The following is a 16696-nucleotide window of genomic DNA, read 5'->3' on the forward strand; positions in this document are numbered from 1 at the left end:
AGTTAAAATAACCATTAAAGGAAGAAATTGCAACATTTTTATTTCATTCATTCATCCATTCATTTTTATAAATTCTTAGTTAAAAATAAAGTCAGAAATCTGATTTGAGCAACGTGTACAAAAAGTGTTAAAATCTGCTCCAACCTGAATTTAATGAATACACAAAAAGTAGTAAAACTCATACGTCATCAGTTCGTACTTAAACTTTTAAATAGAAAGTTACTGAGGAGTTTGCTAAAGATATTAAAATGTATCTCGATGTTTTTCATCTTTTGATTTCACTTTATTCAATAACTACTCTCTTGTTAACAACTAAAAACGTTTATTCCAAACATTACTGAATTGAATGTTTTTGATGTAATCAACAATCTAGATTATGAGTCATTAGCTTTATTACATGCCGCTTAAGAGCCAGAAAAACTAGCAGTGGAATTCCTAACAGAGAAGATGCAACGTTATCAACAGCAGATACAGTTCTTAAATTCATGTTTTTAAAAATATTTGCTATGAATACAGAATAGGCATTTTTATTGCATTCAAATTTAAAAATGCGTGTCAATGAAAGATTTAATGGAAATGTTATGCAGTTGTTAAGGTGCCGAAAACATCCCTTAGATGTTCCATTAAAGAATACTTTAAATTATGCTTGAAAAAGTGCATTTAGACTTTTTGGTTTCTTTTAAGGATGAATTAAACGCATTTCTCAATAAAGATAAGATCACTCATGTGCCTAAATCTACTGATCAATTTAAACGGTTTAAGCAAAATTTTTGTTATACTGAAGTACGGGCAAAAGAACAAAAAATCTTAAAAAAAATTTCAATGCGATACTCTATAAATGCGATACTCTCTCTTTTTCGAAACATAAACATAATGCTAGAACACTTTGTTTAAATTTTTTTTTAAATAAATATTGCAAAATAAACTTACATAAGCTTTATCATTTAACAAGAAAAACCGAAAACCACGGTTAACAGCAGTTTATTTTTCAATTAAAAACCGAAACCACGGTTTTTTTCATAACTGCGATTTTTTGAAAACCCTAGTTTTGCTGGTATTAAAACTCAGTTTTTTAGAGCGTAGCGATTGATTGGATAAATCATAATTAATGTTTATTAATTTATTTTACAGATTTATTTTTATTCAGTAAGTTGGTGTCGGCTTTAAAACGATAAGCCATTAAAGTTTTTTGACATGTATTAAGATCATTTCAAAAATTAAGGAAAAACAATGGTCCTAATACAGAACCTTGGGGTACACCTTCATTTTATTGGCAAAGATTTGGCTTAATTGATGAAGACATATTGCAATCTATTAAAAATATACAATGAAAATTATAAGTAAGGAATACCTCGAACACCGTAGTGCTCCAATTTTTTTAGTATGATGGAGTGAATAATAGAATCAAAGGCTTTTCCTTATTCAAGAAACACTCCACATCCATAAAGTTTAATGTCAAGAGGTTTTAGAATAAATGTTTGTCACAAAACATGGCCGATCACACAGGTTTCAACGTGGGGGGGGGGGGGGGGGGGGGGGGCACAATAAAAAATATTTTTAAAAAAGTCCTATTTATCTAAAAATTTCTTATGAAAAAAAAAAATAAGGGCCTTCAGAAAAAAAGTAGGGGGAGGGGGAGAGAAAGGCACGCGCCCCCCGACTCCCCGGTGTCGTCAGCCCTGCAAAATCCTTACTGATGTTTGTAGAGACATTGATTTTTGTCAAAAAAAGCTATAATGTTTGCTGTGCAAATACTTTGTAAGCTAGTAGAGAAATTGGTCCATAATTAATATGGTCCCTTCGAGAACCTTTTTTATGGATAGGAATGGCTTTGGCTTAAAAACATCTGGAAAAGGCCTTTCTAAAAAAAATCATTCAATATGGTACAGCAAGACTTGCAAATAACATGAGAAATAAGTTTAAGAACGTGTGGGGATCCTATTTAGGTCTAACCTTTTATCATTTTGTAAAGTATTTTTTATTAAATCAGACACCTCATTTTAGTTACTGGATTAAGAAAGAAAGAATTAGAACTTGAAATTTTAAATAATCAGATAAACCACTTTTAGAAGAAATTAATTCACAGATTTTTTATTAAGAAGTTATTTTATTGGGTAGGCGTTGTATTGCTTCATATATTCGTTGAAAATGTTAGCAACAGGCTATTCCTCTGATATATTGTAATATTAATTCTATATTTGTTTTTCTCACACACTTTGTAAATATCTTTACTCAATATATATACATTTGCAAATACCCCCGAGGGTATAATAAACATTATAAACGTTATATACAATGTAATAAATGACACACCCACAACGTTCCTTCTGTCGCAATACAACAATAGTTTATATATAATACAGTTATTTACACTAATTACAACACCCCTTGATCTCTAGATCACAAAGTCCGCATACTTATTCGGAAACCTCCGCACTCGCGTCGATCTTCGGAGATTTAGGTTATCCGCGATGGGTTCTTCCGATTCTCTGATAGATCCTTGATCTCTAGATCACGAAGTCCGCATACTTATTCGGAAACCTCCGCACTCGCGTCGATCTTCGGAGATTTAGGTTATCCGCGATGGGTTCTTCCGATTCTCTGATAGACAAGTCAGCTACAATGGGAGCAGGACGGACGTCCGACATGTGTCTCGGCAATCCATTGATTTCTACCGAAACTCCTCGTCCTTCATCTGAGACTCTTCCTCTGTTCCATTCGCTCGTGCATTTTGAGTCAGGTGGTTTTACAAATACTTCTTGTCCTTGTGTATAGTTGTGGAGAACTTCCGCGTTAGTTTTGGCAGAAATTGTGTGTGGTTTCCACTCGTAGGAAAATATAGCTTTGTAGGGGAGCGATGTTTCCTCGCCATTTTTTCTGGGAGCTATGTTATACCAATATACCATTTTTAACGGGTCTTTGCCACTTCTGGCTGCCATGCGCTTGATTGTGCGATGATGACGTTCAACAATTCCATTTCCAGATGGCCTGTAAGCGCAACGAAACAAGATGGACACTCCCCAATCTGCACATAATTCACCAACGAGTTTTGAGCGAAAAGTCTTGCTGTTGTCAAGTAGAACTTGCCACGGAGGTCCTCTTTCTCGGAATATTTCTTCTAAATGGAAGCACACTGTTGTTTCTTTCTCGTTCTGTAGCCTTCTCCAAATTGCAAACTTGCTCCTTTTTCCACAGTCAATAATAGACAAGTAAATCTCTGATTTGTAGTGGGTTATGTCAATAGCCAAACGATGCCAGCTCTTTCCAACTTCAAGATTTCCTTCTTCCCATCTAATCGGCGCAGGATCCACCGATAAACATCTTTCGCAACTTTTCACGACTGATTCAACGTCTTTTCTGCAAACTTTCTCCTTCGGATATGTTTGTTTCATCAAATAAAGTGTTCGATTGACTCCAAAGTGATGAAGATTATGAAACGACTTCACATCAGGCGGTACAACGTTTGCTGTCATTGCAGAATGGTTTGCATGCAGCCAGTTCTGTGGTACTCTCGTAAGAGCATCGGCTTTGTTTTCTGCTGACTTTACCAGGAAAAGTTTTAATTTTATATTGCACTCCTTCACAAGGTCTTCAATTAATGACAACCGGCGACGGACAAGTGGTTCTCCAAGACCGTGTACTCGAACGGGTTTGTCACCGATAATTAAGGATCTCAACCAACCGACAACAGTAGCCGAATCACACTTTATGTTAATACATTCGAATCCCCATTTTGTTGCTAGATTAATTCCTTTTATCACGGCTTCTAACTCTGCAAGATTAATGTGAGCCGTATCATCTTGTTTCCTCAGCCACGAACAGTCTTCTACTATTTCCCCAGCCACTTCCAAAACTATGCCAACAGCTAAACTGCTTGCATCGCACCACACTGTTGCTTCAGAAATGTTTTTGACGTTCCATGACCCATGAACGGGATCTTCTTTTGTAAGTCTTTCATTCAAACTGCTTACTAACTTAACTACTCGTTCGTTCACCAAAGAGTCCCATCCACAACTACTCGAAACTCTTTTTAGATAGCTGCACGAAGGGCGCAGCCAATTTGCTATTGGAAAATGTCCGGTCAGCTGTCCGCACCAAGAAAAGATTTGCCGACGTGTCATTTTTCCTTCCGGAACTTTGGGTATGTTGTCACGTTTCCAACGGACTTGGTTGCATTGTTTGTACACTCGCAATCCAAGCACACGACCACCGACAAGTTTTTCTGGCAACTTAGAATCCAAGCCATATTTTTTCAAGAGTTCTTGAACTCTGCAACTTGACACTATGTTATTATTGACAATGATATCATCAATAAATGAATCCGTCCCAGACTCGAAAAATTTATCTAAGGATAATACCTTTTTTAAGATTTTAGTCATTATTCTGGGCGCCACATTTAAACCAAAACCCAATCTTGTTAGACAGTAACGCTGCCCTTCATATTCCACAACTTGATATTTCCATAATGCTTCGTCGACACGAATTTGCAGGTACGCTTTCTTTAAGTCGATTATCTCAAGATTTTCTCCCAACTTTCTCCAGTTGCGAAGTTTGGTACTGCAAACATCGCCATCTGCAGTATGACTGGATACAAATTGATTCAACTCCCGGTAGTCCATCACCGGACGTATTTTTAACTTATTTCGTTGAGTTACTGCCATCAATGGAATGATGCCATTATATCTCCCTTCAAATGGTTTCAGCCATCCCTGTGCTATCCATTCACTTATTTCCATTGCGTACTCACTTTTAACGTCCTCAGAGATATGATAGTTTGGAATTTTGTTAGTTAACGTTGGTGGTTCCATCAGCCATTTCCAAGACACGCTCCAACTGCCATTTTTGAATTCTGCTACGAAGTCTTTATCAATCAGCTTTAGAATAGTAGACGAGGATACTTCACTCGTTTTTTCTTGAGAAACAGCAGTAGCACCGATAGTTAGTTGTTCCACATTGAAGTTTATGGTTTCGTCGTCCCTCCCGACTTGGACACCTCCAAGCAGTCGTATTGCGTCCATACCAAGTAGCATTTGATATTCGGGAACAATGTCTGCCACCAGGCATTCCAAATCGATGGTGGTATCATTTATAGAAAGATTAACAACAATCTGGTGTTTTATTTCAATTGAGTTTCCATTCATCATAACAACCTTTTCTTTTGCGAGTTTGACATTTTTTTCGTTTATAATTTTCCGACTTAAAATGGATTTGGAGCATCCAGTATCCAACAATGCTTTTATTTTTCTTCCATTAACATATACGCAGAGAGTTGGCGGTTTTAAATTTTGTGGGAAGCCGCTCGCACAAAAACGGGTGGCTTCCCTTCCACGTTTTTTGAGTTTGTACACTTTTTATAGCAGTGCAGGGCCAGGTGATTGTCCATTCCACACACAAAGCACCTCTTCTTGTCAATTTCTTCGCTACAATTTCGACTGATATGTCCATCCTCGCCGCAACGGTAGCAAGTTACGGTCTTTCTTCCGCGTCCTTGAGGAACCTGCCTTGGACTGATGGCAACAGGATTCACGCAACTAACAAAACATGATTCTTTACGACGTAAAATTACCAAACTTCTTGATTTTTCAGCGATCTGGTACAGCGACATTGTTGATATTGAGCATGCGGTTTGCAGCTGTTTTCTTGCTTCGTCAGGTAACCCGAGAATGAATGCGCACCTTATCCACTCTTCGCTTACGTGAGTTGATATTAGCTTGCTCAGCCTCGTTAATTCTGCGAGATATACGTCAACAGACTCGTTCTCTTTAAGACGGCGATTTACGAATTCTTCGTATGCTGTTAGCGGAGAAGCAGAGAAGGCAGTAGTCAGTGCATTTTTCACTTCTTTGTAGTCTTCTTTTATTTCATCACTAAGACCTTGATAAACGGCAAACGCTCCGCCAGAGAGAAATAAGGGGAGCACCACATGCAACTCGTCAACTTTTTGAAGTTTTGCAACCAGTTCTAATTTCTGTATCCATTCTGAAAACTCACCCGAACCATCGTATTGCGACACCAAATCTGCAAACTTTATCACTATACTCATTGCCGAAATAGCTTGTAATATTAATTCTATATTTGTTTTTCTCACACACTTTGTAAATATCTTTACTCAATATATATACATTTGCAAATACCCCCGAGGGTATAATAAACATTATAAACGTTATATACAATGTAATAAATGACACACCCACAACGTTCCTTCTGTCGCAATACAACAATAGTTTATATATAATACAGTTATTTACACTAATTACATATATTGTTACATAAGTTTGAGAATGTAAGGTTTAATTAATGCGGAGGGTTTTTGATGTTATTTACTTCTTTTTATGTTTTCTGTGTATTTTTTGTATTGTTGGGTTTTTTGTTAAAGAAGGAGATGTAGTTTGACTTTTTGGAAATTCTCAAAAGTTGCAAATTTTATTCCTGCACGTTTTAAATTTATTGAATAGTTATATTTAGGCTATATTATCTATATAGATTAGTAATTAATAATAGACGATGAGTCTTCAATGCACTTGAAAAATTTAATTATAGTATTTTGGTGTTTGCAAAGTAACGCTACACAAATCATTTATTAATATAAACTAATTTTTTTCAGCTTTGTTGTATAGGCTGGTATGGCGCTTAACCATCCAGTTAATATACTTATTTTTAAAATTCTTCTTCTTCTTTCCATACAAAAAATAAACTCAGTTAGAATTAACTAAATTAATTGACTTATTGCAAAACTAATTATTGAATATTCTATTGTCATCAAGCAAGAGCAGGTATGCAAAATTTGAATAAAATCTATTATCAGGAAGTGGCTCAAAAATTGATTGCAAGATTTGATGTTTATAGACAAACTGACACACGACGAGTTAATAAAAGCCTCGGGAAAAATAGGTCAGTTGTAAGTCTGTGCGTCCTCGTTAAAAGAATTATGGTGACGCCATTTATTTAATATACGTTTAAATTTGCGCTCGCATTCAAAATGTCAACATTGCAAAATAAAAAGTAAACATTTGTTAACGCCATGTGACATTTTGACAATAAGTTTTATGGCGTTTAGAACGACTTAGTTTCTTGTTCTTACAACTGAGTACAGTGATTAGTAACGTTGTTTTATGTCATGTAATGTGTTAAAAATAACTACCATTAAATTCAAAATGGAATGGAGTAATTGTTACCAAAAGTGCAATAGTTATATTTAATGTTTAATCTTCCAAGAGTTTTAGGTACTATTTATATATTTTTTTATTTTAATCTTTATCATGTGATTGTTTTTATAGATTTGATAAAATTATTGAGATAACTTTTCAAAAAAATAAAGAAGATATATATACACATGATGGCTTGAACATCAAGCCCATGTATTCATGCTGTAATTAAGCAGTATTTGTTCATACTGTAATCATACTGTATTATATTCATACTGTAATTCATATTGCACTCATGTATTTGCATTGAAAATAAAACTTTAATAAACTTAATAAAAAGTCTAACTTTTTAATAAAAAAAGTTAAACTTTTTATTATTAAAAAAATACACGGTCAAAACAAGTTTGGTTTTATCACCAAGTCCACTTCCTATCTTTTTTTTTTCAATACTAGGTATGACAAAAAAAAAATAATAATGATTAATGTAATGTAAAATAACAAATATAAATGTATGAAAATACATTCATTTTGTATTTATACTCAGTAAATGTAATCATATTGAGTATGAATACATTCATATCAATCATATAATATAGTAACCCTCATTTTTTCTTCTTTTAAACTATTATTTTTGTTATAAAGTATACATTCAACACAGATAAAAAATAACAATAATTTATTCATTATTATTTTATATGATATTACAAAGTAATATGATAACACATATCATCTTATCATATTACATATTAGTATTATGATAAGATAATATGTGTGCCTGTCATTTTTTAGATGTGTCAAGATTAATATATACTTGACACAGTTCTAAGATTTGACTCAAGCAGATTGAAGATAACTCAAACAGCTTTAAAAAAGAAATTTATATTTCTTTTTATTTTTTATATATAAAATTTATATTTCTTTTTAAATATTTTCTCCTTATTAAATAAGGTCTTTTGTTTGTTTGTGTAACATTTTAATCATTAAGTTTGAAATATATTTTATTTATATATTTATAAATATGTTTATAAAATTCATTTTATTTACCTTATTTTAAAGTTTTTTATTTTTTAAAATAAATATTATAAGTCACAATCAAGTGGTTGCTATAGTTATTTTATTTTATATTTAATAAGTTGTTTATGAGTAACAGTTTCCATTGTTTAATTTTTTCTGTTTAGTAGATCACAGTTAAGATTTTGTAACATAAATATTTTGAAAGATATTCATTGAACATAATTGTATAATCAATCTTTGTAGGTTGGTAAATTATAGTGTTGACATATAGTCTGATATTTTAACAGAATTGATTTTTTTTAAAAGCCAAAAATAAAATGTTAAAAAGTGTGACTTTTGATTTATTAAATCCAGACTTGAAATTTGAATTATCATGTTCTGAAATATGAAATTTGAGTCATTCAGTTTGGGATTATAAAATTTGATTTATCAAATTCTGATATATGATATTTGAGTTATTTTTTATCAATTTTTAAATTATGAAAGAGTAACGAAATAATTTTTTTAAACCAGTTCAAGAAACACAGATTTAGTAATAGTAATACAAGCTGCTGTAATGACTATTGTTGCAGAGCATAAAGTCTAAAATTTTTACTTTAACAGCCTTTAACAAATGATTATCTAGTCTAGCTTTAAAAGAATTTACTGTCATTGCAGAAACCACTTTTTCAGGTAAAGCATTCTAATGTGGTATCACTCTGTTCCTAAAAAAGTTGTGTCTCAGGGTTGTTTTTGCAAATTTTCTTTCAAATTTCATTAAATGACTTCTTAGACTTTGGGAAGGTGCTTTATGAAGCTCTTCATATCACAATATTTTATCAATCCCAGATGTTATTTTAAAAAACTCAATAAGATCACCACTTGTACGTCTTGTTTCCAGAGTTGTTTCCAGAGATTTCTTGGATTATGACAAACAAACTAAAACAGAGTAACTTTTAAAATATCATTTAAGCGTAATCTAGAAAAATACTTAAGATAGAATTCTAGAGAAGCATAATCTACAGATAGTAACTACAGATACATAAAACTACAGATAGAATACTAGTAATTTAAAAAGTGACTACTGTTAGAGTTTTTTAATACTATTATTTTTGTTTGTTGGGTGTTAGCAAAAACTTCTTTAAATAAAGAAGTATTTAAGAAGTTTTTAAGAAAACTTCTTAAAAATAAAGTTGTCTTGTAAAATCAAAATGTAAAACTGGTGTTCAAGTTTATATTATCAACAAAATTTTTAATTAAAAAAATTAAATTAATTAAAATAAATTAATAATAAAAAATAAGAAATATAAATTTGTTGAAAGAAGTTACAAGTTTAGAGTAAGCACATTTAAAACATAAAAGTTTTGATTTGAAAAAAAAGTTGAAATTAAACTTTAATAAATACTTTTACTTCTTTTTGTTTTTTTAGTTTTTATAAAATTTGTAATTTATAATATAACTGATTTTATAATTTACTTTTTATTACGTCTATCAAATTTTAAAAAATTTAGATATTTTCGGTATAATAAGGCATTGATCAAGTGACTCTGGTTTTTAAACTATAAACTAACTTATTTCATTTACAATTTTTACAAAAAGGAGATTTTGTCCTTTATCAAACTTCAATGCTAGCAAGTTCACCTACTTTTTAAATATGTTTATGTACTACTTTTTAAATATGTTTTTGAAAAAGAAAGAACATATTTATATGATTTAATATAAAACCTTACTTAAAAATGATAACAGTATTCTATATAAAGATAAATAAGAGCTTTTTAAAAGATGGAATTTGAAATAGGAGTAAAAAAACAGAGTGCAAGACAAAGAAAAGTAAACCTAAAGATAACATTCATGATAAGCTGTTGCTACTTGTTGTGTTATGGCTAGCTAATTAAAAAGTTATAGTTTTATTTCAAGACTAGATCATATAGTTGTATCATCAGCAAATAAAACTAATTTGATTGTTATATTTGTCAAGAAGATATTGATAAAATTTGAATACTTTAAGTTTAAAAAAGATGTCACTTCTGTTACAGCATTGTGCTCTCAAGTAAGGAGTCTAACTAAAACGCAAATAAGATTTTTAAAGTTTATGACTTTTCTCATAATGAACTTATAAATATTTAAAATTTAACTTGCTATATTATTATATTTTTTTTGTATATTTTATTTTCAACTTAGATAATATATGAGATAATATGATACAAGAAATTTAGTGTGTAAAAAAGCACTTTTTTTGTAAAAAAAGTTTTTTTGTATGATTCTGGAATTCCTAATAAGCATTTAATACTGGTAAATAAAATCTCAGTGAAAAGTTAACCATAAAAACAAAGTTTTTGATATATGACTATATATATTTATTTAACAAATCGTTATGTACATTGAGAAGTTAAGCAACATATTATAAAAGTAAATAAGTAAAACAACGTATTCTAAAAGTAATTAAAACAACATGTTATAATAGTAACTAAAATGGCAATTTTAGAAGCAATTAAAGCTAGAGCTACTTTTTACCTTACTATAAGCTACTACCTTACTATATATTAACATTATTTTTATTTTTTATAAAGATATTTTCTTGGTATAAGCAAATTTCTTATCTTTTTATATTTTGTTGTCTTGATTATTTTAAAGTTTCTACGATAAAATGGGAAATGGTCTATTTAGCAGCTCAGTTAAAAAAGAAGGTATATGTTTTTATTATTTGGTTTTTTTATTTGTATTTTATTTGTATTTTATTTTTATTTGTATTTTTATTGTATTTTATTTGTATCATAATTTTATTTTGAAACTTTAAATTATAAATCGGCAAACACTATAAGGGCCAAATCCTAAAAATCAGTCAATAATATTAACACAATTATATACAGGACCAGGGGTGGACAAGGCTAGTTGCATTTCTTTTTACTCTTTGAGCTCTGCTGTTCTTACTACACATTTCTTTCTAAATTTAAAGGTATATATATGTATGTATGTATGTATGTATGTAATAGTTCATCTAATACAAGTAGATTACAGTTTATACAGGCTTGGTCAGGAAATGGGATCAATTGCTCAAGAAACTGGCCAGATTTTTTAGCCGTATTTAAGTTTATGCCATATGTTTAAGCCGTATTCAAGTTTATGTATGTAACAAAAAATTTTGTTTTACTACTACCTTACTACTACTATATACCTTACTATATATTAACATTATTTATTTTTTACCTTACTATGAGCTTACTACTACCTTACTATATATTAACATTATTTATTTTTTACCTTACTATGACCTTACTACTACCTTACTATATATTAACATTATTTATTTTTTACCTTACTATGACCTTACTACTACCTTACTATATATTAACATTATTTATTTTTTTTATAAAGATATTTTCTTGGTAGAAGCAAATTTCTTATCTTTTTATATTTTGTTGTCTTGATTATTTTAAAGTTTCTACGATAAAATGGGAAATGGTCTATTTAGCAGCTCAGTTAAAAAAGAAGGTATATGTTTTTATTATTTAGTTTTTTTATTTGTATTTTATTTGTATTTTATTTTTATTTGTATTTTATTTTTATTTGTATTTTTATTGTATTTTTTTTGTATCATAATTTTATTTTGAAACTTTAAATTATAAATCGGCAAACACTATAAGAGCCAAATCCTAAAAATCAGTCAATAATATTAACACAATTATATACAGGACCAGGGGTGGACAAGGCTAGTTGCATTTCTTTTTACTCTTTGAGCTCTGCTGTTCTAACTACACATTTCTTTCTAAATTTTAAGGTGTATGTATGTATGTATGTATATATGTATGTATGTAATAGTTCATCTAATACAAGTAGATTACAGTTTATACAGGCTTGTTCAGGAAATGGGATCAATCGCTCAAGAAACTGGCCAGATTTTTTAGCCGTATTTAAGTTTATGTATGTAACAAAAAATTTTGTTTTACACACATACATGAAAACATACATAAACTTGAATGTTCTCAAAAACATCTCGGTGTGATAGAATAATAAGAATATTTGCGAACTCTAAAAACCCGCCAAATCTGTGAACAAACTAATTCTAATAATTCAAAAAATACTCTGACTAAGCAAAATAAAGTTTTCGAGTATTCTATTAAAATGTTTTAAAAGTTGTATTATTCAAGATATGATAAGTTATGAGGTTTCTAGTTTAAATTGTTTCAAGAATATATTATCAAACAATCTATAATTTTGTGCCTCATTCTCAAAGCCATTATTTTTTATAAACCTACAAATTCCCATGACTATCTAAATTACAAAAGCCATCACCCTAAACACACAAAGGAAAATATACCTTTTACATTAGCTAAACGGATCATTTGTTTTGTATCTAATCCAATAAAAATGGAAATCAGACTTCAACAACTAAAACAACTTTTAGTTCGATGCAATTACCCAGTAAAAATCATTAATAAAGGAATTTTTAAAGCTCGACTACAGGGACCAGCACCTCAAAAAAGAGAAAAGAATAAAATTATACCTTTTGTAACTACAAATTTTTCAAATATTAATTTTGAAAATTTGTTAACTACTCTACATGGTATTATGAAACTATCTGTTTTAGACAATAAATTAAAATCCTTTTTTGAAAACACTTCTATTGTACTATCATAACGCCAACCAAAAAGCATTTTAAGACACATTAGTATATCAAGTTTTAATAAGAAACCATTTTATATTAACGATGAATGCAATGTTTTAAAATATATATAAAAACGTTGTAAGTTATGTACAATGTATCCAGGGTTGCATGGTTTTAACCAAATGGTTCAAACCATTGGTTTAAACCATGGTTTAAACCAATTAAAAAAATGTTGGTTTAAACCAAATTAATGTTTTTTTAAAAAGATTTGAACTTACAACAGAAAACTAAAACAGGGTTATGTTAACAAATACAACTAATCTTCAATATAGATATAGACTTTTTTTAAATCCATGATTTTTGTTTCTGTTTTTTCATAGAATAGAGTCCTCAGTGTTCTTATAGAACAGAGCAGTTATTAATTTGTAATAACACTTATTTATCTGTTTTCTTCTACAGGCTTTTTCTCCTTCATTAGGTTCATCAAGAAGCATTGCTTCCTGATGAACTTATTTCATCAGGAAGTTTTCTTAACAATATATATGTGTGTGTATATATATATATATATATATATATATATATATATATATATATATATATATATATATATATATATATATATATATATATATATATATATATATATATATATATATATATATATATATATACACATACACATATATCGTTAAGAAAACTTCCTGATGAAATAAATATTTAAATGTTTAGCAAAACTATAAGTAGTTCTAACATAATTTATTGATACCACAAAAAATGTCTCAAAAAACTGGGTGCAAATGTGATATGACTTGGTTGAAATATACACGAGTGACTGTTCCAGAAAGAAAGGGGTGCAGAGCAGTTTGTAATGCATGTAGAAAAGAAATGGAAGGTCAAATTCAAAGGATGCATGAACATATAAAAAAGTGCAAGCAATCACAACCCCATGAAATCATGGAGTCAATGGAAGATCAACAACTTCTTGAAGGTAGTTAAATTACTGCATTGCCATTTTAAATTTAAAACTTTCCCTAAATTGTAAACATATATATTTGAATTATCACGTATAGACATACTAACTTAGAATAATTCAATAAACTGCAATTTCAATTTAAAGGTAACTCACCATCAAGGTCACAACAACAAATGAAAAGGTCTCAGCCCAATTCAACATCAGCTGATAAATATTTGAAAATAGATAAGTTTTTCACACAAACAGCCTGAAAGAGAAAGATTTATTTGATCTGCACCCTGGTAGATTACAGTACAAACTCTAGCTTCAGAACAGTTGAACACAAAGAATTTTATATATAAAAAATAAAAAATTTATCAATATGCTTTATCCAGGATACACTCTACCTAATAGAACTCAAATTGGAGGAGAAATATTAGATAGGGTTTATGCAGAAGAAATTGAAAAATGTAATGTATTGAATGGTAAAACTGTAGCCATGTCTTTAGATGGCTGGAGTAATGTACATAATGAACCTATAGTTTGTATCTCTGTAATTACAGATGAAATTAACATTTTAGTAGAAACAATCAACACTTCTGGTCATTCACATACTGGTAAATATCTTACACAATTAGAAAGAGAAGCAATAGATTCTGTAAGATGTAAATTTGGATGCACAGTAAAAAGCTTTGTGACTGACACTGCAGCTAATATGAAATCAATGAGACAAGTACTGTCATCTAAAAGAGATATTATCATAACTTTTGTGTGTGCTGCTCATATGCTGAATCTTTTAGCAAATTATCTTAACATTGAAAATGTGAGCAAATGTTACACAAATAATAAAATATATAAGAAATAATCATAAAGCTGGAGCAATTTATAAATTAAATGGAGGAGCAAAATTGCCACTTCCTACTGAAACTCGCTGGAATTCTGTATGTGATTCACTTAAAAAATATGTCAACAACTGGAGCATCATTTTCACAATGTTTGAAAAAAATAATGACTGAGATCCTATAATTGGTAAAAAAGTAAGTGATATACAGATAAAGCGAAACACAGAAGATTTATTAAAATATTAAAACCAATTGCAGTAGCTCTAGATAAGTTGCAAAGAGATCAAACAAAAATAAGTGACACTGTTGAAATTTTTAAAGATTTGATACACAGTTTATCATTTTTAACAAACGAAAAAAAAAAAAATTGAATCTAGATACCTTCAGACTGTCAATGATGCTCATTTCCTGGCAAACACAATAGATCCTAGATATTTTGGATGTAATCTTTCTGAAAATGAAAATGAAGCTGCCATGAATTTCGCAGATAAAGAGTTCAAGAATTTTTTACCAAAAGTATTCAAATTAAAAGTCAAATCTGCTCCATTCGATAAAAGCTATTTGTATAGTGAATCTGTTTTAAAAAATGTATCACCACTAGAATGGTGGAAATCTCTAAAAATTGTGGATTGTAACATAATGGATATTGAAGGTTTATTAAATGCAACAGCTTCTAGTGCTGGAATCGAAAGAATTTTTTCAACTTTTGGCCTTGTTCATTCTAAGTTAAGAAATCAATTGGGGGTAGAAAAAGCAGCAAAGCTTGATTTATATATAGAACATTAAACAATGATGTATTGAATAATTTTGATGAAATATTACACTAATATTGATAAAGAATATAGTTTACACAAATAAAATGCATTATACTTTTTTTTAATTTAAAAAGATAACTAAATACGGCATTATTTAATAAAAACCTAATTTTAACCAAAAAAACCATGGTTTTTTTGTTTTTTTAAAAAAAACCTATGGTTTTTGGTTTTTTTCAAAAAAAAACGGTGTTTTTGCAACCCTGAATGTATCTTCAGTTTGTTAACCATTTTACCACATCTGGTAAAGTATGGTACATTAAAACTTCAATTATCATGTAATGGATGTGATGGAAAAACAATATACATTGAAAAAACTAATAACCTAAGGTTAAGAACTAATCTACACATCTACACATGCAGAACAGGTATTGGTTCAGATAAATTTGATCAGGATGTTTTCAATTGCCATAAAAATGAACCTTTTTTTAAATTATTTCCAATGTTAAAACTCTCAAATGAGAATTTATTTCTTATTTATGAAGCTCACCTACCTAAACAGGGACATGATACAATGAACATATAAACAGGAAGTAATTACTTTCACATTACTTTTAAAATTTTCCTTACCAACAAGTATTAAGTTATGCCATATTTTTGTTAATTATAGTTTTTTAAATAAACCGTAATTACTTCCTTTTTGAACTTTTTATAGGAAGTTCAATATAAAGAGTATTTTATAGTTTTGTAAATCTCATACACATCTGAAGGTTTTATATGAAAGGCCTTCCGTGTTAGAGAAAATTTTTTTTTTTTAATGTTTGTCAAAATTTAAATAATAAATACATTTTACTCATCTTAGTTAGAATATTTATTTCTTTTGTTACCTGGAACATTTACTCATATTTGTTAAAAGTTTTTGGCTAAACATTTCTATATATATATATATATATATATATATATATATATATATATATATATATATATATATATATATATATATATATATATATATATATATATATATATATATTATGTATTCTCAAGTACTTAATAGAAGTTGGGGCTGATGTTTATTAATTAATTTTTAGAAAATTTTCCCATCCACCATATGCTCATTAAGCCACCTCCTCTCGCCCGTTTAATTATTTTTACTTGTTATCAACAAAAAAATTATTTCTTAAAACTAAAAAAAAACTTAAATAAAAATTGACCATAAGAATTAAAAAACATACTAGTAACTGATAAATATTGAAACATTCAGTGTAATTTCGGACTCCTTTCCCCCCCCCCCCCTCTTGTTCTAACTCGTTATACTTAAACTTAAAATTACTTTTTTCTATTTTAAATACTATGGGAATTAAAAAGCCCACTCACTAAATATTGTCAGCCGTATTGTGAAGCAG

The 16696-nt window shown here is 29.5% G+C and overlaps 1 protein-coding gene across 2 annotated transcripts in view; it reads left to right on the plus strand.

Annotated features, from left to right (window-relative positions):
* Positions 1–2365: 2365 nt before the first annotated feature.
* Positions 2366–16696, plus strand: part of LOC136075080 (uncharacterized) — a 79052-nt gene continuing 64721 nt past the window's right edge. The window contains exons 1-5 of one of the 2 annotated variants that reach the window (XM_065787317.1): positions 2366–2519; positions 7058–7223; positions 10773–10825; positions 11157–11263; positions 11578–11630. In XM_065787317.1, coding sequence (XP_065643389.1) covers positions 11591–11630 — 40 coding nt within the window. In that variant the 5' untranslated portion in view covers positions 2366–2519; positions 7058–7223; positions 10773–10825; positions 11157–11263; positions 11578–11590. Of the gene's footprint in view, positions 2520–6352; positions 7224–10772; positions 10826–11156; positions 11264–11577; positions 11631–16696 lie in introns of those variants that run through there. The other variant, XM_065787318.1, reaches the window with a different exon arrangement.

This window comes from Hydra vulgaris, chromosome 01 (assembly GCF_038396675.1).
Source record: "Hydra vulgaris chromosome 01, alternate assembly HydraT2T_AEP".
In the NCBI taxonomy this organism is placed as follows: Eukaryota; Metazoa; Cnidaria; class Hydrozoa; order Anthoathecata; family Hydridae; genus Hydra; species Hydra vulgaris.